This window comes from Chiloscyllium plagiosum, unplaced genomic scaffold (genome assembly GCF_037043375.1).
Source record: "Chiloscyllium plagiosum isolate Xiang-an unplaced genomic scaffold, Cpla_swu_hap1 HiC_scaffold_5, whole genome shotgun sequence".
Classification (NCBI taxonomy): domain Eukaryota; kingdom Metazoa; phylum Chordata; class Chondrichthyes; order Orectolobiformes; family Hemiscylliidae; genus Chiloscyllium; species Chiloscyllium plagiosum.
In genome coordinates, this window is record NW_028270143.1 from 133,642,072 (window position 1) to 133,665,727 (window position 23,656).

The window sequence follows — 23,656 nt, forward strand, 5'->3', positions numbered from 1 at the left end:
CTCTGGGGAGGCTGAGCTTATATCCTAACTTGTCGACTTTTATATATTTTAAGATGACGATGACTTGGAGGGGTATGACAAAGCAACCACAGGACGGCGAACGATTAACCGGGTAAGTCTTCCTGCAGGTACCCAGTTCTCTCGCTGCATTTATACAGTCGGGCAGCACGGAAACAGACCCTTCAGCCCAACCAGTCCGTGCTGAACACAATCCCAAACTAAACTAGTCCCAGCTGCCTGCTCCTGACCCATATCCCTCCAAACCTTTCCTATTCATGTACTCAGCGAAATGTCTTTTAAACCTTGTAACCATACCTGCACCCACCTCTACCTCTGGACGTTCACTCCACACACGCACCACTCTCTGCATTTTAAAAGAAAAAGTTGCTCCTCATCATTTTTAATATCTTTCTCCTCTCCACTTAAAAATACGCTCAGGCGAAAGTGAGGACTGCGGATGCTAGGGATTAGAGTCGAGAGTGTGGTGCTGGAAAAGCACAGCCGACCAGGCAGCATCCGAGCAGCAGGAGAATCGACGTTTCGGGCAAAAGGCTGACGGAGGGCTCTGGCCCAAAACGTCGATTCGCCTGTTCCTCGGATGCTGCCTGACCTGCTGTGCTTTTCCAGCACCACATTATCAGTTAGAAATATGCCCCAGCTCCCCCCCCCCCCTTTCAATCCCCCACCCAGGGAAAAGACAGCTGCCTTATCTATCCCCCTCGTGGCCTTATAGACTTCTATAAGGTCATCTCTCAACCTCCTATACATTAGTGAAAAAGTCCCAGCCTCTCCTTATAGCTCAAACCCTCTATTCCTGGCAACATCCTGGTAAATCTCTCCTGAACCCTCTCCAGCTTAACAATATTAATCGGATAACAGGGCGACCAGAACTGCACACGGTATTCCAGGAGATGTCTCACCAACATCCTGGACAAATTCAACATTGCAACTCCTATCCTCAGGTATAAGCAATGACGGCAAACATACCAAATGCCTTCTTAACCATCTTATCCTCCAGGGGATGTTCCTGTGGGGCCTGTCTGGGCTCTGACTGGGATGTATCCCCGTGGGGGCTGGGCTCTGACTGGGATGTATCCCCATGGGGACTGGGCTCTGACTGGGATGTATCCCTGTGGGGACTGGGCTCTGACTGGGATGTATCCCTGTGGGGACTGGGCTCTGACTGGGATGTATCCCTGTGGGGACTGGGCTCTGACTGGGATGTATCCCTGTGGGGCCTGTCTGGGCTCTGACTGGGATGTATCCCTGTGGGGACTGGGCTCTGACTGGGATGTATCCCTGTGGGGACTGCGCTCTGACTGGGATGTATCCCTGTGGGGACTGGGCTCTGACAGGGATGTATCCCTGTGGGGACTGGGCTCTGACTGGGATGTATCCCTTTGGGGACGGGGCTCTGACCGGGATGTATCCCTGTGGGGCCTGGGCTCTGACTGGGATGTATCCCCGTGGGGACTGGGCTCTGACTGGGCTCTGACAGGGATGTATCCCTGTGGGGACTGGGCTCTGACAGGGATGTATCCCTGTGGGGACTGGGCTCTGACTGGGATGTATCCCTTTGGGGACGGGGCTCTGACTGGGATGTATCCCTGTGGGGCCTGTCTGGGCTCTGACTGGGATGTATCCCTGTGGGGACTGGGCTCTGACTGGGATGTATCCCTGTGGGGCCTGTCTGGGCTCTGACTGGGATGTATCCCTGTGGGGACTGGGCTCTGACTGGGATGTATCCCTGTGGGGTCTGGGCTCTGACTGGGATGTATCCCTGTGGGAACTGGGCTCTGACAGGGATGTATCCCTGTGGGAACTGGGCTGTGACTGGGATGTATCCCTGTGGGGACTAGGCTCTGACTGGGATGTATCCCTGTGGGGACTGGGCTCTGACTGGGATGTATCCCTGTGGGGACTAGGCTCTGACTGGGATGTATCCCTGTGGGGACTGGGCTCTGACCGGGATGTATCCCTGTGGGGACTAGGCTCTGACTGGGATGTATCCCTGTGGGGACCGGGCTCTGACTGGGATGTATCCCCGTGGGGACTGGGCTCTGACCGGGATGTATCCCTGTGGGGACTAGGCTCTGACTGGGATGTATCCCTGTGGGGACTGGGCTCTGACTGGGATGTATCCCTGTGGGGTCTGGGCTCTGACTGGGATGTATCCCTGTGGGGCCTGGGCTCTGACTGGGATGTATCCCTGTGGGGACTGGGCTCTGACTGGGATGTATCCCTGTGGGGCCTGTCTGGGCTCTGACTGGGATGTATCCCCGTGGGGACTGGGCTCTGACTGGGATGTATCCCTGTGGGGACTGGGCTCTGACTGGGATGTATCCCTGTGGGGACTGGGCTCTGACTGGGATGTATCCCTGTGGGAACTGGGCTGTGACAGGGATGTATCCCTGTGGGGCCTGTCTGGGCTCTGACTGGGATGTATCCCCGTGGGGACTGGGCTCTGACTGGGATGTATCCCTGTGGGGACTGGGCTCTGACTGGGATGTATCCCTGTGGGGACTGGGCTCTGACTGGGATGTATCCCTGTGGGAACTGGGCTGTGACAGGGATGTATCCCTGTGGGAACTGGGCTCTGACAGGGATGTATCCCTGTGGGGACTGTGCTCTGACAGGGATGTATCCCTGTGGGAACTTGGCTCTGACAGGGATGTATCCCTGTGGGGACTGGGCTCTGACTGGGATGTATCCCTTGGGGACTGGGCTCTGACTGGGATGTATCCCTGTGGGGACTGGGCTCTGACTGGGATGTATCCCTGTGGGGACTGGGCTCTGACCGGGATGTATCCCTGTGGGGCCTGGGCTCTGACTGGGATGTATCCCCGTGGGGACTGGGCTCTGACTGGGCTCTGACAGGGATGTATCCCTGTGGGGACTGGGCTCTGACAGGGATGTATCCCTGTGGGGACTGGGCTCTGACTGGGATGTATCCCTTTGGGGACGGGGCTCTGACTGGGATGTATCCCTGTGGGGCCTGTCTGGGCTCTGACCGGGATGTATCCCTGTGGGGCCTGTCTGGGCTCTGACTGGGATGTATCCCTGTGGGGACTGGGCTCTGACTGGGATGTATCCCTGTGGGGCCTGTCTGGGCTCTGACTGGGATGTATCCCTGTGGGGACTGGGCTCTGACTGGGATGTATCCCTGTGGGGCCTGTCTGGGCTCTGACTGGGATGTATCCCTGTGGGGACTGGGCTCTGACTGGGATGTATCCCTGTGGGGTCTGGGCTCTGACTGGGATGTATCCCTGTGGGAACTGGGCTCTGACAGGGATGTATCCCTGTGGGGACTGGGCTCTGACCGGGATGTATCCCTGTGGGGACTAGGCTCTGACTGGGATGTATCCCTGTGGGGACCGGGCTCTGACTGGGATGTATCCCCGTGGGGACTGGGCTCTGACCGGGATGTATCCCTGTGGGGACTAGGCTCTGACTGGGATGTATCCCTGTGGGGACTGGGCTCTGACTGGGATGTATCCCTGTGGGGTCTGGGCTCTGACTGGGATGTATCCCTGTGGGGCCTGGGCTCTGACTGGGATGTATCCCTGTGGGGACTGGGCTCTGACTGGGATGTATCCCTGTGGGGCCTGTCTGGGCTCTGACTGGGATGTATCCCCGTGGGGACTGGGCTCTGACTGGGATGTATCCCTGTGGGGACTGGGCTCTGACTGGGATGTATCCCTGTGGGGACTGGGCTCTGACTGGGATGTATCCCTGTGGGAACTGGGCTGTGACAGGGATGTATCCCTGTGGGGCCTGTCTGGGCTCTGACTGGGATGTATCCCCGTGGGGACTGGGCTCTGACTGGGATGTATCCCTGTGGGGACTGGGCTCTGACTGGGATGTATCCCTGTGGGGACTGGGCTCTGACTGGGATGTATCCCTGTGGGAACTGGGCTGTGACAGGGATGTATCCCTGTGGGAACTGGGCTCTGACTGGGATGTATCCCTGTGGGGCCTGTCTGGGCTCTGACTGGGATGTATCCCCGTGGGGACTGGGCTCTGACTGGGATGTATCCCTGTGGGGACTGGGCTCTGACTGGGATGTATCCCTGTGGGGACTGGGCTCTGACTGGGATGTATCCCTGTGGGAACTGGGCTGTGACAGGGATGTATCCCTGTGGGGCCTGTCTGGGCTCTGACTGGGATGTATCCCCGTGGGGACTGGGCTCTGACTGGGATGTATCCCTGTGGGGACTGGGCTCTGACTGGGATGTATCCCTGTGGGGACTGGGCTCTGACTGGGATGTATCCCTGTGGGAACTGGGCTGTGACAGGGATGTATCCCTGTGGGGACTGTGCTCTGACAGGGATGTATCCCTGTGGGAACTTGGCTCTGACAGGGATGTATCCCTGTGGGGACTGGGCTCTGACTGGGATGTATCCCTTGGGGACTGGGCTCTGACTGGGATGTATCCCTGTGGGGACTGGGCTCTGACTGGGATGTATCCCTGTGGGGACTGGGCTCTGACCGGGATGTATCCCTGTGGGGCCTGGGCTCTGACTGGGATGTATCCCCGTGGGGACTGGGCTCTGACTGGGCTCTGACAGGGATGTATCCCTGTGGGGACTGGGCTCTGACAGGGATGTATCCCTGTGGGGACTGGGCTCTGACTGGGATGTATCCCTTTGGGGACGGGGCTCTGACTGGGATGTATCCCTGTGGGGCCTGTCTGGGCTCTGACCGGGATGTATCCCTGTGGGGCCTGTCTGGGCTCTGACTGGGATGTATCCCTGTGGGGACTGGGCTCTGACTGGGATGTATCCCTGTGGGGCCTGTCTGGGCTCTGACTGGGATGTATCCCTGTGGGGACTGGGCTCTGACTGGGATGTATCCCTGTGGGGCCTGTCTGGGCTCTGACTGGGATGTATCCCTGTGGGGACTGGGCTCTGACTGGGATGTATCCCTGTGGGGTCTGGGCTCTGACTGGGATGTATCCCTGTGGGAACTGGGCTCTGACAGGGATGTATCCCTGTGGGGACTGGGCTCTGACCGGGATGTATCCCTGTGGGGACTAGGCTCTGACTGGGATGTATCCCTGTGGGGACCGGGCTCTGACTGGGATGTATCCCCGTGGGGACTGGGCTCTGACCGGGATGTATCCCTGTGGGGACTAGGCTCTGACTGGGATGTATCCCTGTGGGGACTGGGCTCTGACTGGGATGTATCCCTGTGGGGTCTGGGCTCTGACTGGGATGTATCCCTGTGGGGCCTGGGCTCTGACTGGGATGTATCCCTGTGGGGACTGGGCTCTGACTGGGATGTATCCCTGTGGGGCCTGTCTGGGCTCTGACTGGGATGTATCCCCGTGGGAACTGGGCTGTGACAGGGATGTATCCCTGTGGGAACTGGGCTCTGACAGGGATGTATCCCTGTGGGGACTGTGCTCTGACAGGGATGTATCCCTGTGGGAACTTGGCTCTGACAGGGATGTATCCCTGTGGGAACTGGGCTCTGACCGGGATGTATCCCTGTGGGGCCTGGGCTCTGACTGGGATGTATCCCCGTGGGGACTGGGCTCTGACTGGGATGTATCCCTGTGGGAACTGGGCTCTGACAGGGATGTATCCCTGTGGGAACTGGGCTCTGACAGGGATGTATCCCTGTGGGGACTGTGCTCTGACAGGGATGTATCCCTGTGGGAACTTGGCTCTGACTGGGATGTATCCCTGTGGGGACTGGGCTCTGACTGGGATGTCTCCCTGTGGGGACTGGGCTCTGACTGGGATGTATCCCTGTGGGGACTGGGCTCTGACCGGGATGTCTCCCTGTGGGGACTGGGCTCTGACTGGGATGTATCCCTGTGGGGCCTGGGCTCTGACTGGGATGTATCCCCGTTGGGATTGGGCTCTGACTGGGATGTATCCCTGTGGTGTCTGGGCTCTGACCGGGATGTCTCCTTGTGTCCCTGCAGTGGAACCGGCGGAATGAGAAAGGGGAGACCGTGTTACATCGCGCCTGCATCGAGGGGAACCTGAAACACGTGCAGTGTCTGGTGGAGAAGGTAAGGTACTTGCTTGCTGATCTCCAGCCTTTTCCCCTCTGCTGGATGTAGTTTCACTGTGCCCACTTCAATGGCTGAGTGTTGACTTGTCCAGTACTCTGGCTGCCGGCTGAGATAGGTCCTGACTGGGCCACGGCCTGCTCTCGGATTGTTCCTCAGAGTCACCAGTCTACTCCAACTCAATCCTCGCCTCCACCCTGTGAGAGCCTTGCCTGTTTGTATTGGTCTCATTTCCTTCTGAAAGTTACTGCTGAATCTGAATCATAGAATCCCTACAGTGTGGAAACAGGCCCTTCGGCCCAACAAGTCCCCACCGACCCTCTGAAGAGTATCCCACCCAGACCCATACCCCTACCTTATGTTTACCCCTGACTAATGCACCTTACCTACACATCCCTGAACACTATGGGCAACTTAGCACAGCCAGGTCACCCTGACCTGCACATCTTTGGATTGTGGGAGGTTGGAATTGAACCCAGGTCCCTGGCACTGTGAGGCAGCAGTGCTCACCACTGAGCCACCGTGCCACCCCTTTTCCTCCCCTCTGTCCGTCTGCTATCCTCCTCTCACTCCTCCATTTCCCTGTTGCCCACCGTTACTGACTCCTCCCTGACACCCCCATCGTTCCTCCTCGACTCTACCCCCGTTCCAGACGGCAGCCCCTCACTGCACGTTGATCCGGGTGGGGAAGTGTTCAATCTCCCCCCTCCCACACTGCCCTCTTGGTCCCCAGTAGCCGTTCAGTGGGAGGAGGTTGTTTCCTGTCTGTACGTGATTCGCTCTGACCTGGGTAAGCCTGGTCGAATAGCCAGTGAGTGGAGAGGACGACTAGTCCCAGAGGCTTTGTGTCGGGTAGCCTTGGCGTTTCCATGAATTCTCCTTCCCCTTTGCAGCTTCCTGTAGTCAGCACACTGCGTCACACCACATCAGTTAGCACTCACTCAGGCCCTCTGTTTAACCCTCTGACAGCAGGTCCCAAAGAAATCAGAGGGTGATTTAAAAATCTCTCCAAGATTTAAAGGTAGCTTATTAACGAGCAATCGTCTTACATCGGTGTAAATTAAACAAATTGGAAAAGCGCGTGAGGTGAGAGATGCTGTCTTCACTGATACTGTCCACCCAGCAGCCCAGCCTAATCCTCTGGGGATATATGGCATCGAATCCCCCAACTATGGAATTCAAATTCAATAAAAGTCTGAAATGATGATCCTGGCAGTAAATATTCATCTGGGTCACTAATGTCCTTTAGGGAAGGAAACTGCCATCCTTCCCTGGTCTGGCCTACACGTGACTCCAGACCCACAGCAATGTGGCTGACTCTTAACTGACCTCTGGAATGGCCTGAACAAGACACACTGTTCTAGCAATGAACAATAAAAGTGGGTCTTCCCCACCTTTTTTAACCCACACCCCTTTTCTTTCTCCTTCAGATGATTGTCAGAAAGTGACGTGAAGGAAGTTTATCTGTAGCTACTGGTTTAAACTGAGTCAATCACTTTGTCAAGTAGTTCTGACCAATGAATGTAGGGCGGTGATCTCTACATGTCACCTCTCACGGTCTTCCCCACAGTGTGGGGACAGGCCATTCGGCCCATTGAGTCCATACTGACCCCCCCCCCCCCAAAGAGCATCCCACCCAGACCCAACCCTAATCCCTGCATTCCCCATGGCTAACCCCACCTAGCCTGCACACTGTGGTCAATTTAGCATGGCCAATCCACCTAACCTGCACACCTTTGGACTGTGGGAGGAAACCCACGCAGACACAGGGAGAATGTGGGCAAACTCCACCCAGACAGTCGCCCGAGGCTGGAATTGCACCTGGAGCTGTGAGGTAGCAGTGCTAACCACTGAGCCACCGTGCCACCCTTTGTGGATCTTTAGGGTGCACTGGACAGGCCCCTGGCTAAGAGGGTACATTGTCCCATCAGTTTAGGAACATCAGCCTGGGAGCCTGCATCGGGAGGTTTCCATCTTTCTCCAGGGGAATGAAGTACCTTTTCTGCCAGTTAGCCTGATATGATGCTCCGCTCCATGAGAATTCTAGAATATTCTGAGCTGTACCATTTTGTCGATCGTTTGCGTGGCCAGTGATCGAGATGTGGTTTCCCTAAACAGTCTGTTATTTCACGGTGCCTTCTGCCTCATGTTGATCTGTCGATTGGTTTGCTGTTGTTTCAGGGTCACCCCCTGAATCCCAGAGATTACTGCGGCTGGACGCCATTACACGAAGCCTGTAATCATGGCCACCTGGGTGAGTCTTCATTCCCAGCAGCTCGGTCATCATACCCCCAGCTCCCAGTACTCCCCTTCCCCACCCCGATCACACTCCTGGCTCCCTCCCTCTCCCTCCCGCTATGCTCCCACACACACAGCCTCTTGTAGCCAGGTAGAAACAGAAGATTTCAGTCTTTGTGGTGAGGGGGATGTTTGTCCCCAGGCAGCAGGACGGTGAGAGGAGACAGACCCAGCAGCAAACAATTTTCCTTTATCCTTTCACAGGCTGTGTGTGTCACTGGCAAGGCCAGCGTTTGTTTCCTGTCCTTAATTGCTTGATCAGTCATGTCAGGGGGCAGTTAAAACTCAGACACGGGTCTGGAGTCACGTGTAGGCCAGACCAGGTAAGGACAGCTGTTAATGTTTTGGGACTGGTGACCCTTCCTCAGAGAACAGTCCTGAGGAAGGGTAACCTGAGCTGAAACATTAACTCTGATTTCTCTGCACAGATGCTGCCAGACCTGCTGAGCTTTTCCAGCAGTTTCAGTTTTTGTTTCTGATTTACAGCATCTGTGATTCTTTCAGTTTTGTTTTTAAGGAGGGCATTTTCCTCCCCTGAAGAGCATTAATGACCTGGTTGAGTTGATTTCCCAACAATTGACAGTGGATTCATGGTCATCATTAGATTCTTAATTCTGGACTTTTATTGAATTCCCATTCCACCACCTGCTGTGCCAGGGGTTGAACCCCAGTCCCCAGAACATTACCTGCGTCTCTGGATGTACAGTCCAGATACCGCTTGGCCTAAAGTATAACCCCTTGACGTATACAAGATCCTGAATGGTCCTAACGAGGTAGACGTGGAAAGGGGTGTTATACCTTGTGAGTGAGTTCAGAACTGGGCACAGTGTTTTAGAACCAGGGGCTGCCTTTTCAGGGCAGATAGGAATTCGTTCTCTTTGTAAGGACTGTCAGCCTTTCTGACTCCCTGCCCCAGAAACCGGGGGAGGTGGGGGTTGTTGACTATTTTAATGGCGGAGGTGGCTAGCGTGTTGTTTCGGTCAGAGAATCACAGGTTAGTGGGGCTGGGAGGGAGTGTAGATGGCAGGGTTGGATTCAAAACACAATCAGATCAACCACAACCTTAGAGAAAGGCAGAGCAGGCTGGAGGGGCCGAAGGGCCTATGTCCCAGGGATCTGTCATCTGTGCATGATGCTGTGACATGTTTTTGTTGAGAAAATAGGGGTCATTTGAGCTGCTTGGAATGCTTCACCCTGGCCCATTATAGTGATCAAGGGAGAGAGTCCAGTAGCTGGTGTGATGCTTATCATCGCTCCCTCCCTCAGTGCCCCCCCCCGCTCCCCTCCCCCACCTCACTGCCCATCAGGCTGAGCTGCTGTGCCCAGCTATGAGGTTTCGATATAATGAGGAGCTGTGAATCCCGCCCATTGGGGATAGGAATGACAGCTGGGCACTGAGCCAGCTCCCTCGGCTATTAAACCACAGCCATTATTTCCCCCAGAGATTGTGCGCTTCCTGTTGGATCACCCGGTGAATGTGAATGATCCCGGAGGGCCATACTGTGAGGGGATCACGCCCCTTCACGATGCTATCACGTGCGGAAACTTCCAGGTGGCTGAACTGCTCATTCGAAAGGGAGCATCAGTGACGATGCAGAACGCCAAGGTAGGGACCTGGATCAGGTGGGAGACCAAGGGGCTGGTGTGTGGGGACAGGGGGACAGCGATGCTGGGGGCTGGTGTGTGGGAACAGGGGGACAGCGATGCTGGGGGCTGGTGTGTGGGAACAGGGGGACAGCGATGCTGGGGGCTGGTGTGAGGGGACAGGGGGACAGCGATGCTGGGGGCTGGTGTGTGGGGGCAGGGGGACAGCGATGCTGGGGGCTGGTGTGTGGGAACAGGGGGACAGCGATGCTGGGGGCTGGTGTGTGGGAACAGGGGGACAGCGATGCTGGGGGCTGGTGTGAGGGGGCAGGGGGACAGCGATGCTGGGGGCTGGTGTGTGGGGGCAGGGGGACAACGATGCTGGGGGCTGGAGTGTGGGGACAGGGGGACAGCGATGCTGGGGGCTGGTGTGTGCGGACAGGGGGACAGCGATGCTGGGGGCTGGTGTGTGGGGACAGGGGGACAGTGATGCTGGGAGGTGGTGTGTGGGGACGGGGACAGCAATGCTGGGGGCTGGTGTGTGGGGACAGGGGGACAGTGATGCTGGGAGCTGGTGTGAGGGGACAGGGGGACAGCAATGCTGGGGGCTGGAGTGTGGGGACAGGGGGACAGCGATGCTGGGGGCAGGTGTGTGGGGACAGGGGGACAGCGATGCTGGGGGCTGGTGTGTGGGAACAGGGGGACAGTGATGCTGGGGGCTGGTGTGTGGGGACAGGGGGACAGCGATGCTGGGGGCTGGTGTGTGGGGGGACAGGGGGACAGCGATGCTGGGGGCTGGTGTGTGGGAACAGGGGGACAGTGATGCTGGGGGCTGGTGTGTGGGGACAGGGGGACAGCGATGCTGGGGGCTGGTGTGTGGGGGGACAGGGGGACAGCGATGCTGGGGGCTGGTGTGTGGGAACAGGGGGACAGTGATGCTGGGGGCTGGTGTGTGGGGACAGGGGGACAGCGATGCTGGGGGCTGGTGTGTGGGGGGACAGGGGGACAGCGATGCTGGGGGCTGGTGTGTGGGGGGACAGGGGGACAGCGATGCTGGGGGCTGGTGTGAGGGAACAGGGGGACAGTGATGCTGGGGGCTGGTGTGTGGGGACAGGGGGACAGTGATGCTGGGAGCTGGTGTGTGGGGACAGGGGGACAGTGATGCTGGGGGCTGGTGTGAGGGAACAGGGGGACAGTGATGCTGGGGGCTGGTGTGTGGGGACAGGGGGACAGTGATGCTGGGAGCTGGTGTGTGGGGACAGGGGGACAGTGATGCTGGGGGCTGGTGTGTGGGGGCAGGGGGACAGTGATGCTGGGGGCTGGTGTGTGGGGACAGGGGGACAGTGATGCTGGGAGCTGGTGTGTGGGGACAGGGGGACAGTGATGCTGGGAGCTGGTGTGTGGGGACAGGGGGACAGTGATGCTGGGGGCTGGAGTGAGGGGACAGGGGGACAGTGATGATGGGGGCTGGTGTGTGGGCATAGGGGGACAGCGATGCTGGGAGCTGGTTGAGTGGGGACAGGGTGGCTGCTATGCTGGGGGCTGGTGTGTGGAGACGGGGACAGCGATGCTGGGAGATGGTGTGTGGGGACGGGGGACAGTGATGCTGGGGGCTGGTGTGTGGGGACAGGGGGACAGCGATGCTGGGGGCTGGTGTGAGGGGACAGGGGGATTGTGATGCTGGGGGCTGGTGTGTGGGCCAAGGGGGACTGTGATGCTGGGAGATGGTGTGTGGGGACAGGGGGGCTGCTATGCTGGGGGCTGGTGTGTGGGGACAGGGGGACAGCGATGCTGGGAGATTGTGTGTGGGCCCAGGGAGACAGTGATTCTGGGGGCTGGTGCGTGGGGACAGGGGAACAATGATGCTGGGGGCTGGTGTGTGGAGGTCAGGGGGACAGTGATGCTGGGAGATGGTGTGTGGGGGACAGGGGGACAGTGATGCTGGGGGCTGGTGTGTGGGGACAGGGGGACAGTGATGCAGGGGGCTGGTGTGTGGGGACAGGGGGACAGTGACGCTGGGGGCTGGTGTGAGGGGACAGGGGGACAGTGATGCTGGGGGCTGGTGTGAGAGGACAGGGGGACAGTGATGCTGGGGGCTGGTGTGTGGGGACAGGGGGACAGCGATGCTGGGAGCTGATGTGTGGGGACAGGGGGGCAGCGATGCTGGGGGCTGGTGTGTGGGCCAAGGGGGACAGCGATGCTGGGGGCTGGTGTGTGGGGACAGGGGGACAGTGATGCTGGGGGCTGGTGTGAGAGGACAGGGGGACAGTGATGCTGGGGGCTGGTGTGTGGGGACAGGGGGACAGCGATGCTGGGAGCTGATGTGTGGGGACAGGGGGACTGTGATGCTGGGGGCTGGTGTGTGGGCCAAGGGGAACAGCGATGCTGGGGGCTGGTGTGTGGAGACGGGGACAGCGATGCTGGGAGATGGTGTGTGGGGACGGGGGACAGTGATGCTGGGGGCTGGTGTGAGGGGACAGGGGGACAGCGATGCTGGGAGCTGATGTGTGGGGGCAGGGGGACAGCGATGCTGGGGGCTGGTGTGTGGGGACAGGGGGGCAGCGATGCTGGGGGCTGGTGTGTGGGTACAGGGGTTCAGTGATGCTGGGGGGTTGGTGTGTGGGGGACAGGGGGGCAGCGATGCTGGGAGATGGTGTGTGGGTACAGGGGTTCAGTGATGCTGGGGGCTGATGTGTGGGGAACAGGGGGACAGCGATGCTGGAGGCTGGTGTGTGGGGACAGGGGGACAGTGATGCTGGGGGCTGGAGTGAGGGGTCAGGGGGACAGTGATGATGGGGGCTAGTGTGTGGGGACAGGGGGTCTGTGATGCTGGGGGCTGGTGTGTGGGGACAGGGCAACAGTGATGCTGGGGGCTGTTGTGTGGGGACAGGGCGGCTGCTATGCTGGGGGCTGGTGTGTGGGGACAGGGGGACAGCGATGCTGGGGGCTGGTGTGTGGGGCACAGGGGGACAGTGATGCTGGGGGCAGGTGTGTGGGGGCAGGGGGACAGTGATGCTGGGGGCTGGTGTGTTGGGACAGGGGAGCAGCGATGCTGGGTGCTGGTGTGTGGGGACAGGGGGGCAGCGATGCTGGAGGCTGGTGTGTGGGGGACAGGGGGACAGCGTTGCTGGGGGCTGGTGTGTGGGGACAGTGGGGCAGCGATGCTGGAGGCTGGTGTGTGGGGGACAGGGGGGTAGCGATGCTGGGGGCTGGTGTGAGGGGACAGGGGGACAGTGATGCTGGAGGCTGGTGTGTGGGGGACAGGGGGCCAGCGATGCTGGGGGCTGGTGTGTGGGGACAGGGGGCCAGCGATGCTGGGGGCTGGTGTGTGGGGACAGGGGGACAGCGATGCTGGGGGCTGGTGTGTGGGGACAGGGGGACAGCGATGCTGGAGGCTGGTGTGAGGGGACAGGGGGACAGTGATGCTGGGGCTGGTGTGTGGGGACAGGGGGACAGCGATGCTGGAGGCTGGTGTGAGGGGACAGGGGGACAGTGATGCTGGGGGCTGGTGTGAGGGGACAGGGGGACAGCGATGCTGGGGGCTGGTGTGTGGGGACAGGGGGACAGTGATGCTGGGGCTGGTGTGTGGGGACAGGGGGACAGCAATGCTGGGGGCTGGTGTGTGGGGGACAGGGGGACAGCGATGCTGGGGGCTGGTGTGAGGGGACAGGGGGGCAGCGATGCTGGGGGCTGGTGTGTGGGGACAGGGGGGCAGCGATGCTGGGGGCTGGTGTGTGGGGACAGGGGGACAGCGATGCTGGGGGCTGGTGTGTGGGGACAGGGGGACAGCGATGCTGGAGGCTGGTGTGAGGGGACAGGGGGACAACGATGCTGGGGGCTGGTGTGAGGGAACAGGGGGACAGTGATGCTGGGGCTGGTGTGTGGGGACAGGGGGACAGCGATGCTGGAGGCTGGTGTGAGGGGACAGGGGGACAGTGATGCTGGGGCTGGTGTGTGGGGACAGGGGGACAGCAATGCTGGGGGCTGGTGTGAGGGGACAGGGGGACAGCGATGCTGGGGGCTGGTGTGTGGGGACAGGGGGACAGTGATGCTGGGGCTGGTGTGTGGGGACAGGGGGACAGCGATGCTGGGGGCTGGTGTGAGGGGACAGGGGGACAGCGATGCTGGGGGCTGGTGTGTGGGGACAGGGGGACAGCGATGCTGGGGGCTGGTGTGAGGGGACAGGGGGACAGCGATGCTGGGGGCTGGTGTGTGGGGACAGTGATGCTGGGGCTGGTGTGTGGGGACAGGGGGACAGCAATGCTGGGGGCTGGTGTGTGGGGGACAGGGGGACAGCGATGCTGGGGGCTGGTGTGTGGGGACAGGGGGGCAGCGATGCTGGGGGCTGGTGTGTGGGGACAGGGGGGCAGCGATGCTGGGGGCTGGTGTGTAGGGACAGGGGGGCAGCGATGCTGGGGGCTGGTGTGTGGGGGACAGGGGGCCAGCGATGCTGGGGGCTGGTGTGTGGGGGACAGGGGGCCAGCGATGCTGGGGGCTGGTGTGTGGGGGACAGGGGGCCAGCGATGCTGGGGGCTGTTGTGTGGGGACAGGGGGCCAGCGATGCTGGGGGCTGGTGTGTGGGGGACAGGGGGACAGCGATGCTGGGGGCTGGTGTGTGGGGGACAGAGGGACAGCGTTGCTGGGGGCTGGTGTGTGGGGACAGGGGGGCAGCGATGCTGGGGCTGGTGTGTGGGGACAGGGGGACAGCGATGCTGGGGGCTGGTGTGAGGGAACAGGGGGACAGTGATGCTGGGGGCTGGAGTGTGGGGACAGGGGGACAGCGATGCTGGGGGCTGGTGTGTGGGGGGACAGGGGGACAGCGATGCTGGGGGCTGGTGTGTGGGGGACAGAGGGACAGCGTTGCTGGGGGCTGGTGTGTGGGGACAGGGGGGCAGCGATGCTGGGGCTGGTGTGAGGGGACAGGGGGACAGTGATGCTGGGGGCTGGTGTGAGGGAACAGGGGGACAGTGATGCTGGGGGCTGGAGTGTGGGGACAGGGGGACAGCGATGCTGGGGGCTGGTGTGTGGGGGGACAGGGGGACAGCGATGCTGGGGGCTGGTGTGTGGGGGCAGGGGGACAACGATGCTGGGGGCTGGAGTGTGGGGACAGGGGGACAGCGATGCTGGGGGCTGGTGTGTGGGGGCAGGGGGACAACAATGCTGGGGGCTGAAGTGTGGGGACAGGGGGACAGCGATGCTGGGGGCTGGTGTGTGTGGGGACAGGGGGACAGCGATGCTGGGGGCTGGTGTGTGGGGGCAGGGGGACAACGATGCTGGGGGCTGGAGTGTGGGGACAGGGGGACAGCGATGCTGGGGGCTGGTGTGAGGGAACAGGGGGACAGTGATGATGGGGGCTGGTGTGTGGGGACAGGGGGACAGTGATGCTGGGGGCTGGTGTGTGCGGACAGGGGGACAGCGATGCTGGGGGCTGGTGTGAGGGAACAGGGGGACAGTGATGCTGGGAGCTGGTGTGTGGGGACAGGGGGACAGTGATGCTGGGAGCTGGTGTGTGGGGACAGGGCAACAGTGATGCTGGGAGCTGTTGTGTGGGGACAGGGGGACAGCGATGCTGGGGGCTGGTGTGTGGGGACAGGGCAACAGTGATGCTGGGAGCTGTTGTGTGGGGACAGGGCGGCTGCTATGCTGGGGGCTGGTGTGTGGGGACAGGGGGACAGCGATGCTGGGGGCTGGTGTGTGGGGACAGGGCAACAGTGATGCTGGGAGCTGTTGTGTGGGGACAGGGCGGCTGCTATGCTGGGGGCTGGTGTGTGGGGACAGGGGGACAGCGATGCTGGGGGCTGGTGTGTGGGGCACAGGGGGACAGTGATGCTGGGGGCAGGTGTGTGGGGGCAGGGGGACAGTGATGCTGGGGGCTGGTGTGTTGGGACAGGGGAGCAGCGATGCTGGGTGCTGGTGTGTGGGGACAGGGGGGCAGCGATGCTGGAGGCTGGTGTGTGGGGGACAGGGGGACAGCGTTGCTGGGGGCTGGTGTGTGGGGACAGTGGGGCAGCGATGCTGGAGGCTGGTGTGTGGGGGACAGTGGGGCAGCGATGCTGGGGGCTGGTGTGTGGGGACAGTGGGGCAGCGATGCTGGGGGCTGGTGTGTGGGGACAGGGGGCCAGCGATGCTGGGGGCTGGTGTGTGGGGACAGGGGGACAGCGATGCTGGGGGCTGGTGTGTGGGGACAGGGGGACAGCGATGCTGGAGGCTGGTGTGAGGGGACAGGGGGACAGTGATGCTGGGGCTGGTGTGTGGGAACAGGGGGACAGCGATGCTGGAGGCTGGTGTGAGGGGACAGGTGGACAGTGATGCTGGGGGCTGGTGTGAGGGGACAGGGGGACAGCGATGCTGGGGGCTGGTGTGTGGGGACAGGGGGACAGTGATGCTGGGGCTGGGGTGTGGGGACAGGGGGACAGCAATGCTGGGGGCTGGTGTGTGGGGGACAGGGGGACAGCGATGCTGGGGGCTGGTGTGTGGGGACAGGAGGGCAGCGATGCTGGGGGCTGGTGTGTGGGGACAGGGGGGCAGCGATGCTGGGGGCTGGTGTGTAGGGACAGGGGGGCAGCGATGCTGGGGGCTGGTGTGTGGGGGACAGGGGGCCAGCGATGCTGGGGGCTGGTGTGTGGGGGACAGGGGGCCAGCGATGCTGGGGGCTGGTGTGTGGGGGACAGGGGGCCAGCGATGCTGGGGGCTGGTGTGTGGGGGACAGGGGGCCAGCGATGCTGGGGGCTGTTGTGTGGGGACAGGGGGCCAGCGATGCTGGGGGCTGGTGTGTGGGGGACAGGGGGACAGCGATGCTGGGGGCTGGTGTGTGGGGGACAGGGGGCCAGCGATGCTGGGGGCTGGTGTGTGGGGGACGGGGCCAGCGATGCTGGGGGCTGTTGTGTGGGGACAGGGGGCCAGCGATGCTGGGGGCTGGTGTGTGGGGGACAGGGGGACAGCGATGCTGGGGGCTGGTGTGTGGGGACAGGGGGGCAGCGATGCTGGGGCTGGTGTGTGGGGACAGGGGGGCAGCGATGCTGGGGGCTGGTGTGTGGGGGACAGGGGGCCAGCGATGCTGGGGGCTGGTGTGTGGGGACAGGGGGACAGCGATGCTGGAGGCTGGTGTGAGGGGACAGGGGGACAGTGATGCTGGGGCTGGTGTGTGGGGACAGGGGGACAGCGATGCTGGGGGCTGGTGTGTGGGGACGGGGACAGCAATGCTGGGGGCTGGTGTGTGGGGGACAGGGGGACAGCGATGCTGGGGCTGGTGTGTGGGGGACAGGGGGACAGTGATGCTGGGGCTGGTGTGTGGGGGACAGGGGGACAGTGATGCTGGGGCTGGTGTGTGGGGACAGGGGGACAGCGATGCTGGGGGCTGGTGTGTGGGCCACAGGGGGACAGTGATGCTGGGGGCAGGTGTGTGGGGGCAGGGGGACAGTGATGCTGGGGGCAGGTGTGTTGGGACAGGGGAGCAGCGATGCTGGGGGCTGGTGTTTTGGGACAGGGGACAGTGATGCTGGGTGCTGGTGTGTGGGGACAGGGTCACAGCGATGCTGGGGCTGGTGTGTGGGGGACAGGGGGGCAGCGATGCTGGGGGCTGGTGTGTGGGGACAGGGGGACAGCGATGCTGGGGGCTGGTGTGTGGGGCACAGGGGGACAGTGATGCTGGGAGCTGGTGTGTGGGGACAGGGGGGCAGCGATGCTGGGGGCTGGTGTGTTGGGACAGGGGACAGTGATGCTGGGTGCTGGTGTGTGGGGACAGGGGGGCAGCGATGCTGGAGGCTGGTGTGTGGGGGACAGGGGGACAGTGATGCTGGGGGCTGGTGTGTGGGGACAGGGGGACAGTGATGCTGGGGGCTGGTGTGTGGGGGACAGGGGGACAGTGATGCTGGGGCTGGTGTGTGGGGACAGGGCGACAGCAATGCTGGGGGCTGGTGTGTGGGGGACAGGGGGACAGCGATGCTGGGGGCTGGTGTGTGGGGACAGGGGAGCAGCGATGCTGGGGGCTGGTGTGTTGGGACAGGGGACAGTGATGCTGGGTGCTGGTGTGTGGGGACAGGGTCACAGCGATGCTGGGGCTGGTGTGTGGGGGACAGGGGGGCAGCGATGCTGGGGGCTGGTGTGTGGGGACAGGGGGACAGTGATGCTGGGGGCTGGTGTGTGGGGACAGGGTCACAGCGATGCTGGGGCTGGGGTGTGGGGGACAGGGGGGCAGCGATGCTGGGGGCTGGTGTGTGGGGACAGGGGGACAGCGATGCTGGGGGCTGGTGGGTGGGGCACAGGGGGACAGTGATGCTGGGAGCTGGTGTGTGGGGACAGGGGGGCAGCAATGCTGGGGGCAGGTGTGTGGGGGCAGGGGGACAGTGATGCTGGGGGCTGGTGTGTTGGGACAGGGGAGCAGCGATGCTGGGGGCTGGTGTGTTGGGACAGGGGACAGTGATGCTGTGTGCTGGTGTGTGGGGACAGGGTCACAGCGATGCTGGGGCTGGTGTGTGGGGGACAGGGGGGCAGCGATGCTGGGGGCTGGTGTGTGGGGACAGGGGGACAGCGATGCTGGGGGCTGGTGTGTGGGGCACAGGGGGACAGTGATGCTGGGAGCTGGTGTGTGGGGACAGGGGGGCAGCGATGCTGGGGGCTGGTGTGTTGGGACAGGGGACAGTGATGCTGGGTGCTGGTGTGTGGGGACAGGGGGGCAGCGATGCTGGAGGCTGGTGTGTGGGGGACAGGGGGACAGTGATGCTGGGGGCTGGTGTGTGGGGACAGGGGGACAGTGATGCTGGGGGCTGGTGTGTGGGGGACAGGGGGACAGCGATGCTGGGGGCTGGTGTGTGGGGACAGGGGAGCAGCGATGCTGGGGGCTGGTGTGATGGGACAGGGGACAGTGATGCTGGGTGCTGGTGTGTGGGGACAGGGTCACAGCGATGCTGGGGCTGGTGTGTGGGGGACAGGGGGGCAGCGATGCTGGGGGCTGGTGTGTGGGGACAGGGGGACAGTGATGCTGGGGGCTGGTGTGTGGGGACAGGGTCACAGCGATGCTGGGGCTGGTGTGTGGGGGACAGGGGGGCAGCGATGCTGGGGGCTGGTGTGTGGGGACAGGGGGACAGCGATGCTGGGGGCTGGTGTGTGGGGCACAGGGGGACAGTGATGCTGGGAGCTGGTGTGTGGGGACAGGGGGGCAGCAATGCTGGGGGCAGGTGTGTGGGGGCAGGGGGACAGTGATGCTGGGGGCTGGTGTGTTGGGACAGGGGAGCAGCGATGCTGGGGGCTGGTGTGTTGGGACAGGGGACAGTGATGCTGGGTGCTGGTGTGTGGGGACAGGGTCACAGCGATGCTGGGGCTGGTGTGTGGGGGACAGGGGGACAGCGATGCTGGGGGCTGGTGTGTGGGGCACAGGGGGACAGTGATGCTGGGAGCTGGTGTGTGGGGCACAGGGGGACAGCGATGCTGGGGGCTGGTGTGTGGGGACAGGGGGGCAGCGATGCTGGGGGCTGGTGTGTGGGGACAGGGGGACAGCGATGCTGGGGGCTGGTGTGTGGGGCACAGGGGGACAGTGATGCTGGGAGCTGGTGTGTGGGGACAGGGGGGCAGCGATGCTGGGGGCTGGTGTGTTGGGACAGGGGACAGTGATGCTGGGTGCTGGTGTGTGGGGACAGGGGGGCAGCGATGCTGGAGGCTGGTGTGTGGGGGACAGGGGGACAGTGATGCTGGGGGCTGGTGTGTGGGGGACAGGGGGACAGTGATGCTGGGGCTGGTGTGTGGGGGACAGGGGGACAGTGATGGTGGGGCTGGTGTGTGGGGACAGGGGGACAGCAATGCTGGGGGCTGGTGTGTGGGGGACAGGGGGACAGCGATGCTGGGGGCTGGTGTGTGGGTACAGGGGGGCAGCGATGCTGGGGGCTGGTGTGTGGGGACAGGGGGGCAGCGATGCTGGGGGCTGGTGTGTGGGGACAGGGGGACAGTGATGCTGGGGGCTGGTGTGTGGGAACAGGGGGACAGCAATGCTGGGGGCTGGTGTGTGGGGGACAGGGGGACAGCGATGCTGGGGGCTGGTGTGTGGGGACAGGGGGGCAGCGATGCTGGGGGCTGGTGTGTGGGGACAGGGGGGCAGCGATGCTGGGGGCTGGTGTGTAGGGACAGGGGGGCAGCGATGCTGGGGGCTGGTGTGTGGGGGACAGGGGGCCAGCGATGCTGGGGGCTGGTGTGTGGGGGACAGGGGGCCAGCGATGCTGGGGGCTGTTGTGTGGGGACAGGGGGCCAGCGATGATGGGGGCTGGTGTGTGGGGGACAGGGGGACAGCGATGCTGGGGGTTGGTGTGTGGGGACAGGGGGGCAGCGATGCTGGGGGCTGGTGTGTGGGGACAGGGGGGCAGCGATGCTGGGGCTGGTGTGTGGGGACAGGGGGACAGCGATGCTGGGTGCTGTTGTGTGGGGACAGGGGGACAGTGATGCTGGGGGCTGGTGTGTGGGAACAGGGGGACAGCAATGCTGGGGGCTGGTGTGTGGGGGACAGGGGGACAGTGATGCTGGGGGCTGGTGTGTGGGAACAGGGGGACAGCGATGCTGGGGCTGGTGTGTGGGGACAGGGGGACAGCGATGCTGGGTGCTGTTGTGTGGGGACAGGGGGGCAGCGATGCTGGGGGCTGGTGTGTGGGGGACAGGGGGGCAGCGATGCTGGGGCTGGTGTGTAGATGGCCCCTGATTTATCATTTTGTGATTTGCTTCAAGCACTGATTCTCGGGAGTTTTTTCTGATAATTCTTCCAGATTGCACGTTACAGATGATGTGGATATTAAGGAATTCAACAGACTGGTCACGATCAAACAGGTGAAAATGAGGACAGCATATGCTGGTGATCTGAGTCATAATGATTGCTGCTGGAAAAGCACAGCAGGTCAGGCAGCGTCTGAGGAGCAGGAGAGTCGACGTTTTGACTGTGTTGTCATTCTGAGGAAGGGCTTTTGCCTGAAACATTGACTCTCCTGCTCCTCGGATGTTGCCTGACCTGCTGTGCTTTTCCAGCACCAGCCTTTTTGAGTCTGATCCCAATCAAATGCTGTTCCTCTATATCGTGCCTGATGTCCAGCTGCTCTCAGTGGGTGTGTCTGTCTCTCACCGAATGTTCTGCTGCTTTATCCTCAGGGGCACACCCCCCTGGACAGTCTACACGAGTGGAGGCAGACTTACGGCAAACACCTTGACCAGGACACCAAGCAGCAGTGTAAACACATCGAGAAACTGCTGGCGAGCAGCTCTGCCAGAGGTGAGCCGGAAATCCCAGCACATTGTAATTGCAGGCTCCTTTCACCAGCAACGTGAGGAAGACCATTCCATCCGGGCAGCTCAGGAGCCGGCCATTCAGCCCATCCAGCCCACGATGGTCTGTGTGCTCATCTCCAACTGCACCTTAATCTGCCTCTACTCAATTCGCTGTGAAACACACACGGACTGGTCATCTTGCCCACATGTGGGAGGGTGGCCCACATTCTCACTCTGTCTGGCGAAGACCTTTCTTCTGAACTCCCAGTTGGATTTCCTGATGGCAATTTATGGATGGATCGCCTCGAGTTTGGCTCCTTCCCACAAGTTGAAACACACTCTGTATACATTCAGAGGGGACAGTGTAGAAGGAACTTTACTCTGTTTCTCACCCCGTGCTGTTCCTGTCCTGGGAGTGTTTGGTGGGGACAGTGTAGAGGGAGCTTTACTCTGTATGTAACCCTGTGCTGTCCCTGTCCTGGGAGTGTTTGATGGGGACAGTGTAGAGGGAGCTTTACTCTGTATCTAACCCTGTACTGTCCCTGTCCTGGGAGTTTTTGATGGGGGGACAGTGTAGAGGGAGCTTTACTCTGTATCTAACCCCGTGCTGTCCCTGTCCTGGGAGTGTTTGATGGGGACAGTGTAGAGGGAGCTTTATTCTGGGAATAGTATAGAGAGAACTTTACTCACCGTTTGAAAGAGTAAAGAATGTTCTAATTTTCTCTACTAACAATTGGTTTTATAATCGTTAGAATTTGCTTTCCTTTGTACCTTTTAGTGAAATATTGTTTTAACATTTAATTCCTCTTGACAGATTCACAGCCTGTTCAAGTCCTTCAAGAGAGTGAACTGTTTGACTCTGAAAGTTCACAGCCACAGGAGACAATCGGAGGGTGTGTTACTGCCTCTGTGTCCACTCCTCCTGAGGAACAAGAGAGAGGCTTTCGGCACAAGGACACGGGAGGTCAGTGCCGCAGCAGGCTGGATTCGAACACAGCTACTGTGACCCAGAGCAGTCTGCTGCGTGCACGGTTACACAGCGCCGATAGTACATCTGATGGCCCTGGGAAACCCCCAGGGTCCGGTACCCAGATGACCACTCGCAGTCGGCTGGATTGGTCTGCTCTCGGGGAGGAGGACTCTTCTGATGAGGACGTTCCGGTGGAGCGATGCCAACCAGTGAAGAAACGGCACAGGGCCATGGGTCAGAGGGCTTCCACTGGCCCAGGAAGGACCAAACCCACCAGTGGCTGGACACCAGCTCTGCTCAACAACTCTGGTTCGAGTCAGGAGGAGGCGAGTGAGTGGCATTTGCCCAGGACGGGGCGGGAATGTGATTTCGATGCTCCCAGTGTCGGGGCATCCACTTACCTGCAGGCTATCCGGAATTTAGGGAGTGCAAAGTCCAGGATTTTATCCCAAACTTTAGCAGCACCGCCCGTTCATCCGGCAGCCACTAGCAGAAAGTCAGCGTTGATCCCGGATAGTGAATACGTGGAGGACAGCTGGCTGGACGATGATCTGGGCAGTAGCCGAGCCAAGAAGAGGCGTCGGGAACAGAGCCAGGCAGGCAGTGTCCCTGAGCGAGAGGAGCCTGCTCTCAGCACTGAAGGAGATCTCTGTCGGAGCTCACAGCTGCCTGCTTGCCGCGAAAGGGCCACTCTGCAGAAGAAACGGTCAAAGCAACTGCGCATGACCCAGATAGTGGACAGGACTGGGCTCAGGAGGACAGGGAACATCTGCAGCAACATTGAGAGGGATACCTCCCAGGTCACCTGTACAACCAGCGAGCCCACAGCAGCCCCCAGCTCACTGGTAATGGCCGGGACTCTCCATGTTCACCCTCACACACTAACCAGCCGGAGGGACCCATCAGTCCTGTAGGATCAGGCTGTGGCCCTATAGGGTGTCCCCCCTGGGTCAGGCTGCGGTGCTATAGGGTGCCTCTCTGGGTCAGACTGTGGCCCTAAAGGGTGCTCCCCCTGGGTCAGGCTGCTGCCCTATAGGGTGTACCCCCAGGGTCAGGCTGTGGCCCTAGAAGGTGCTCCCCCTGGGTCAGACTGTGGCCCTATAGGGTGCTCCCCCTGGGTCAGGCTGCTGCCCTATAGGGTTTCCCCCCTAGGTCAGGCTGTGGCCCTATAGGGTGCTCCCCCTGGGTCAGGCTGTGGACCTATAGGGTGCTCCCCCTGGGTCAGACTGCCGTCCTATAGCGTGCCCCCCTGGGTCAGACTGCCGTCCTATAGCGTGCCCCCCTGGGTCAGACTGTGGCCCGAAAGGGTGCTCCCCCTGGGTCAGGCTGCTGCCCTATAGGGTGCCCCCTGGGTCAGACTGCCGTCCTATAGCGTGCCCCCCTGGGTCAGACTGTGGTCCTATAGGGTGCTCCCCCTGGGTCAGGCTGCTGCCCTATAGGGTGCCCCCTGGGTCAGACTGTGGCTCTATAGGGTGCCCCCCTGGGTGAGACTGTGGCTCTATAGGGTGCCCCCCTGGGTCAGACTGCGGTCCTATAGGGTATT

General features: G+C 61.5%; 1 protein-coding gene across 1 annotated transcript in view; it reads left to right on the forward strand.

The window, feature by feature from the left end:
* The window catches only part of tonsl (tonsoku-like, DNA repair protein), an 83,646-nt gene that overhangs the window by 40,263 nt on the left and 19,727 nt on the right, over nt 1-23,656 (forward strand). Inside the window, exons 12-17 of the mRNA XM_087987699.1 lie at nt 54-112; nt 5,934-6,023; nt 8,205-8,277; nt 9,764-9,927; nt 21,027-21,147; nt 21,958-22,958. Of these exons, the coding sequence (XP_087843825.1) occupies nt 54-112; nt 5,934-6,023; nt 8,205-8,277; nt 9,764-9,927; nt 21,027-21,147; nt 21,958-22,958 (1,508 nt within the window). The remainder of the gene's footprint in view (nt 1-53; nt 113-5,933; nt 6,024-8,204; nt 8,278-9,763; nt 9,928-21,026; nt 21,148-21,957; nt 22,959-23,656) is intronic.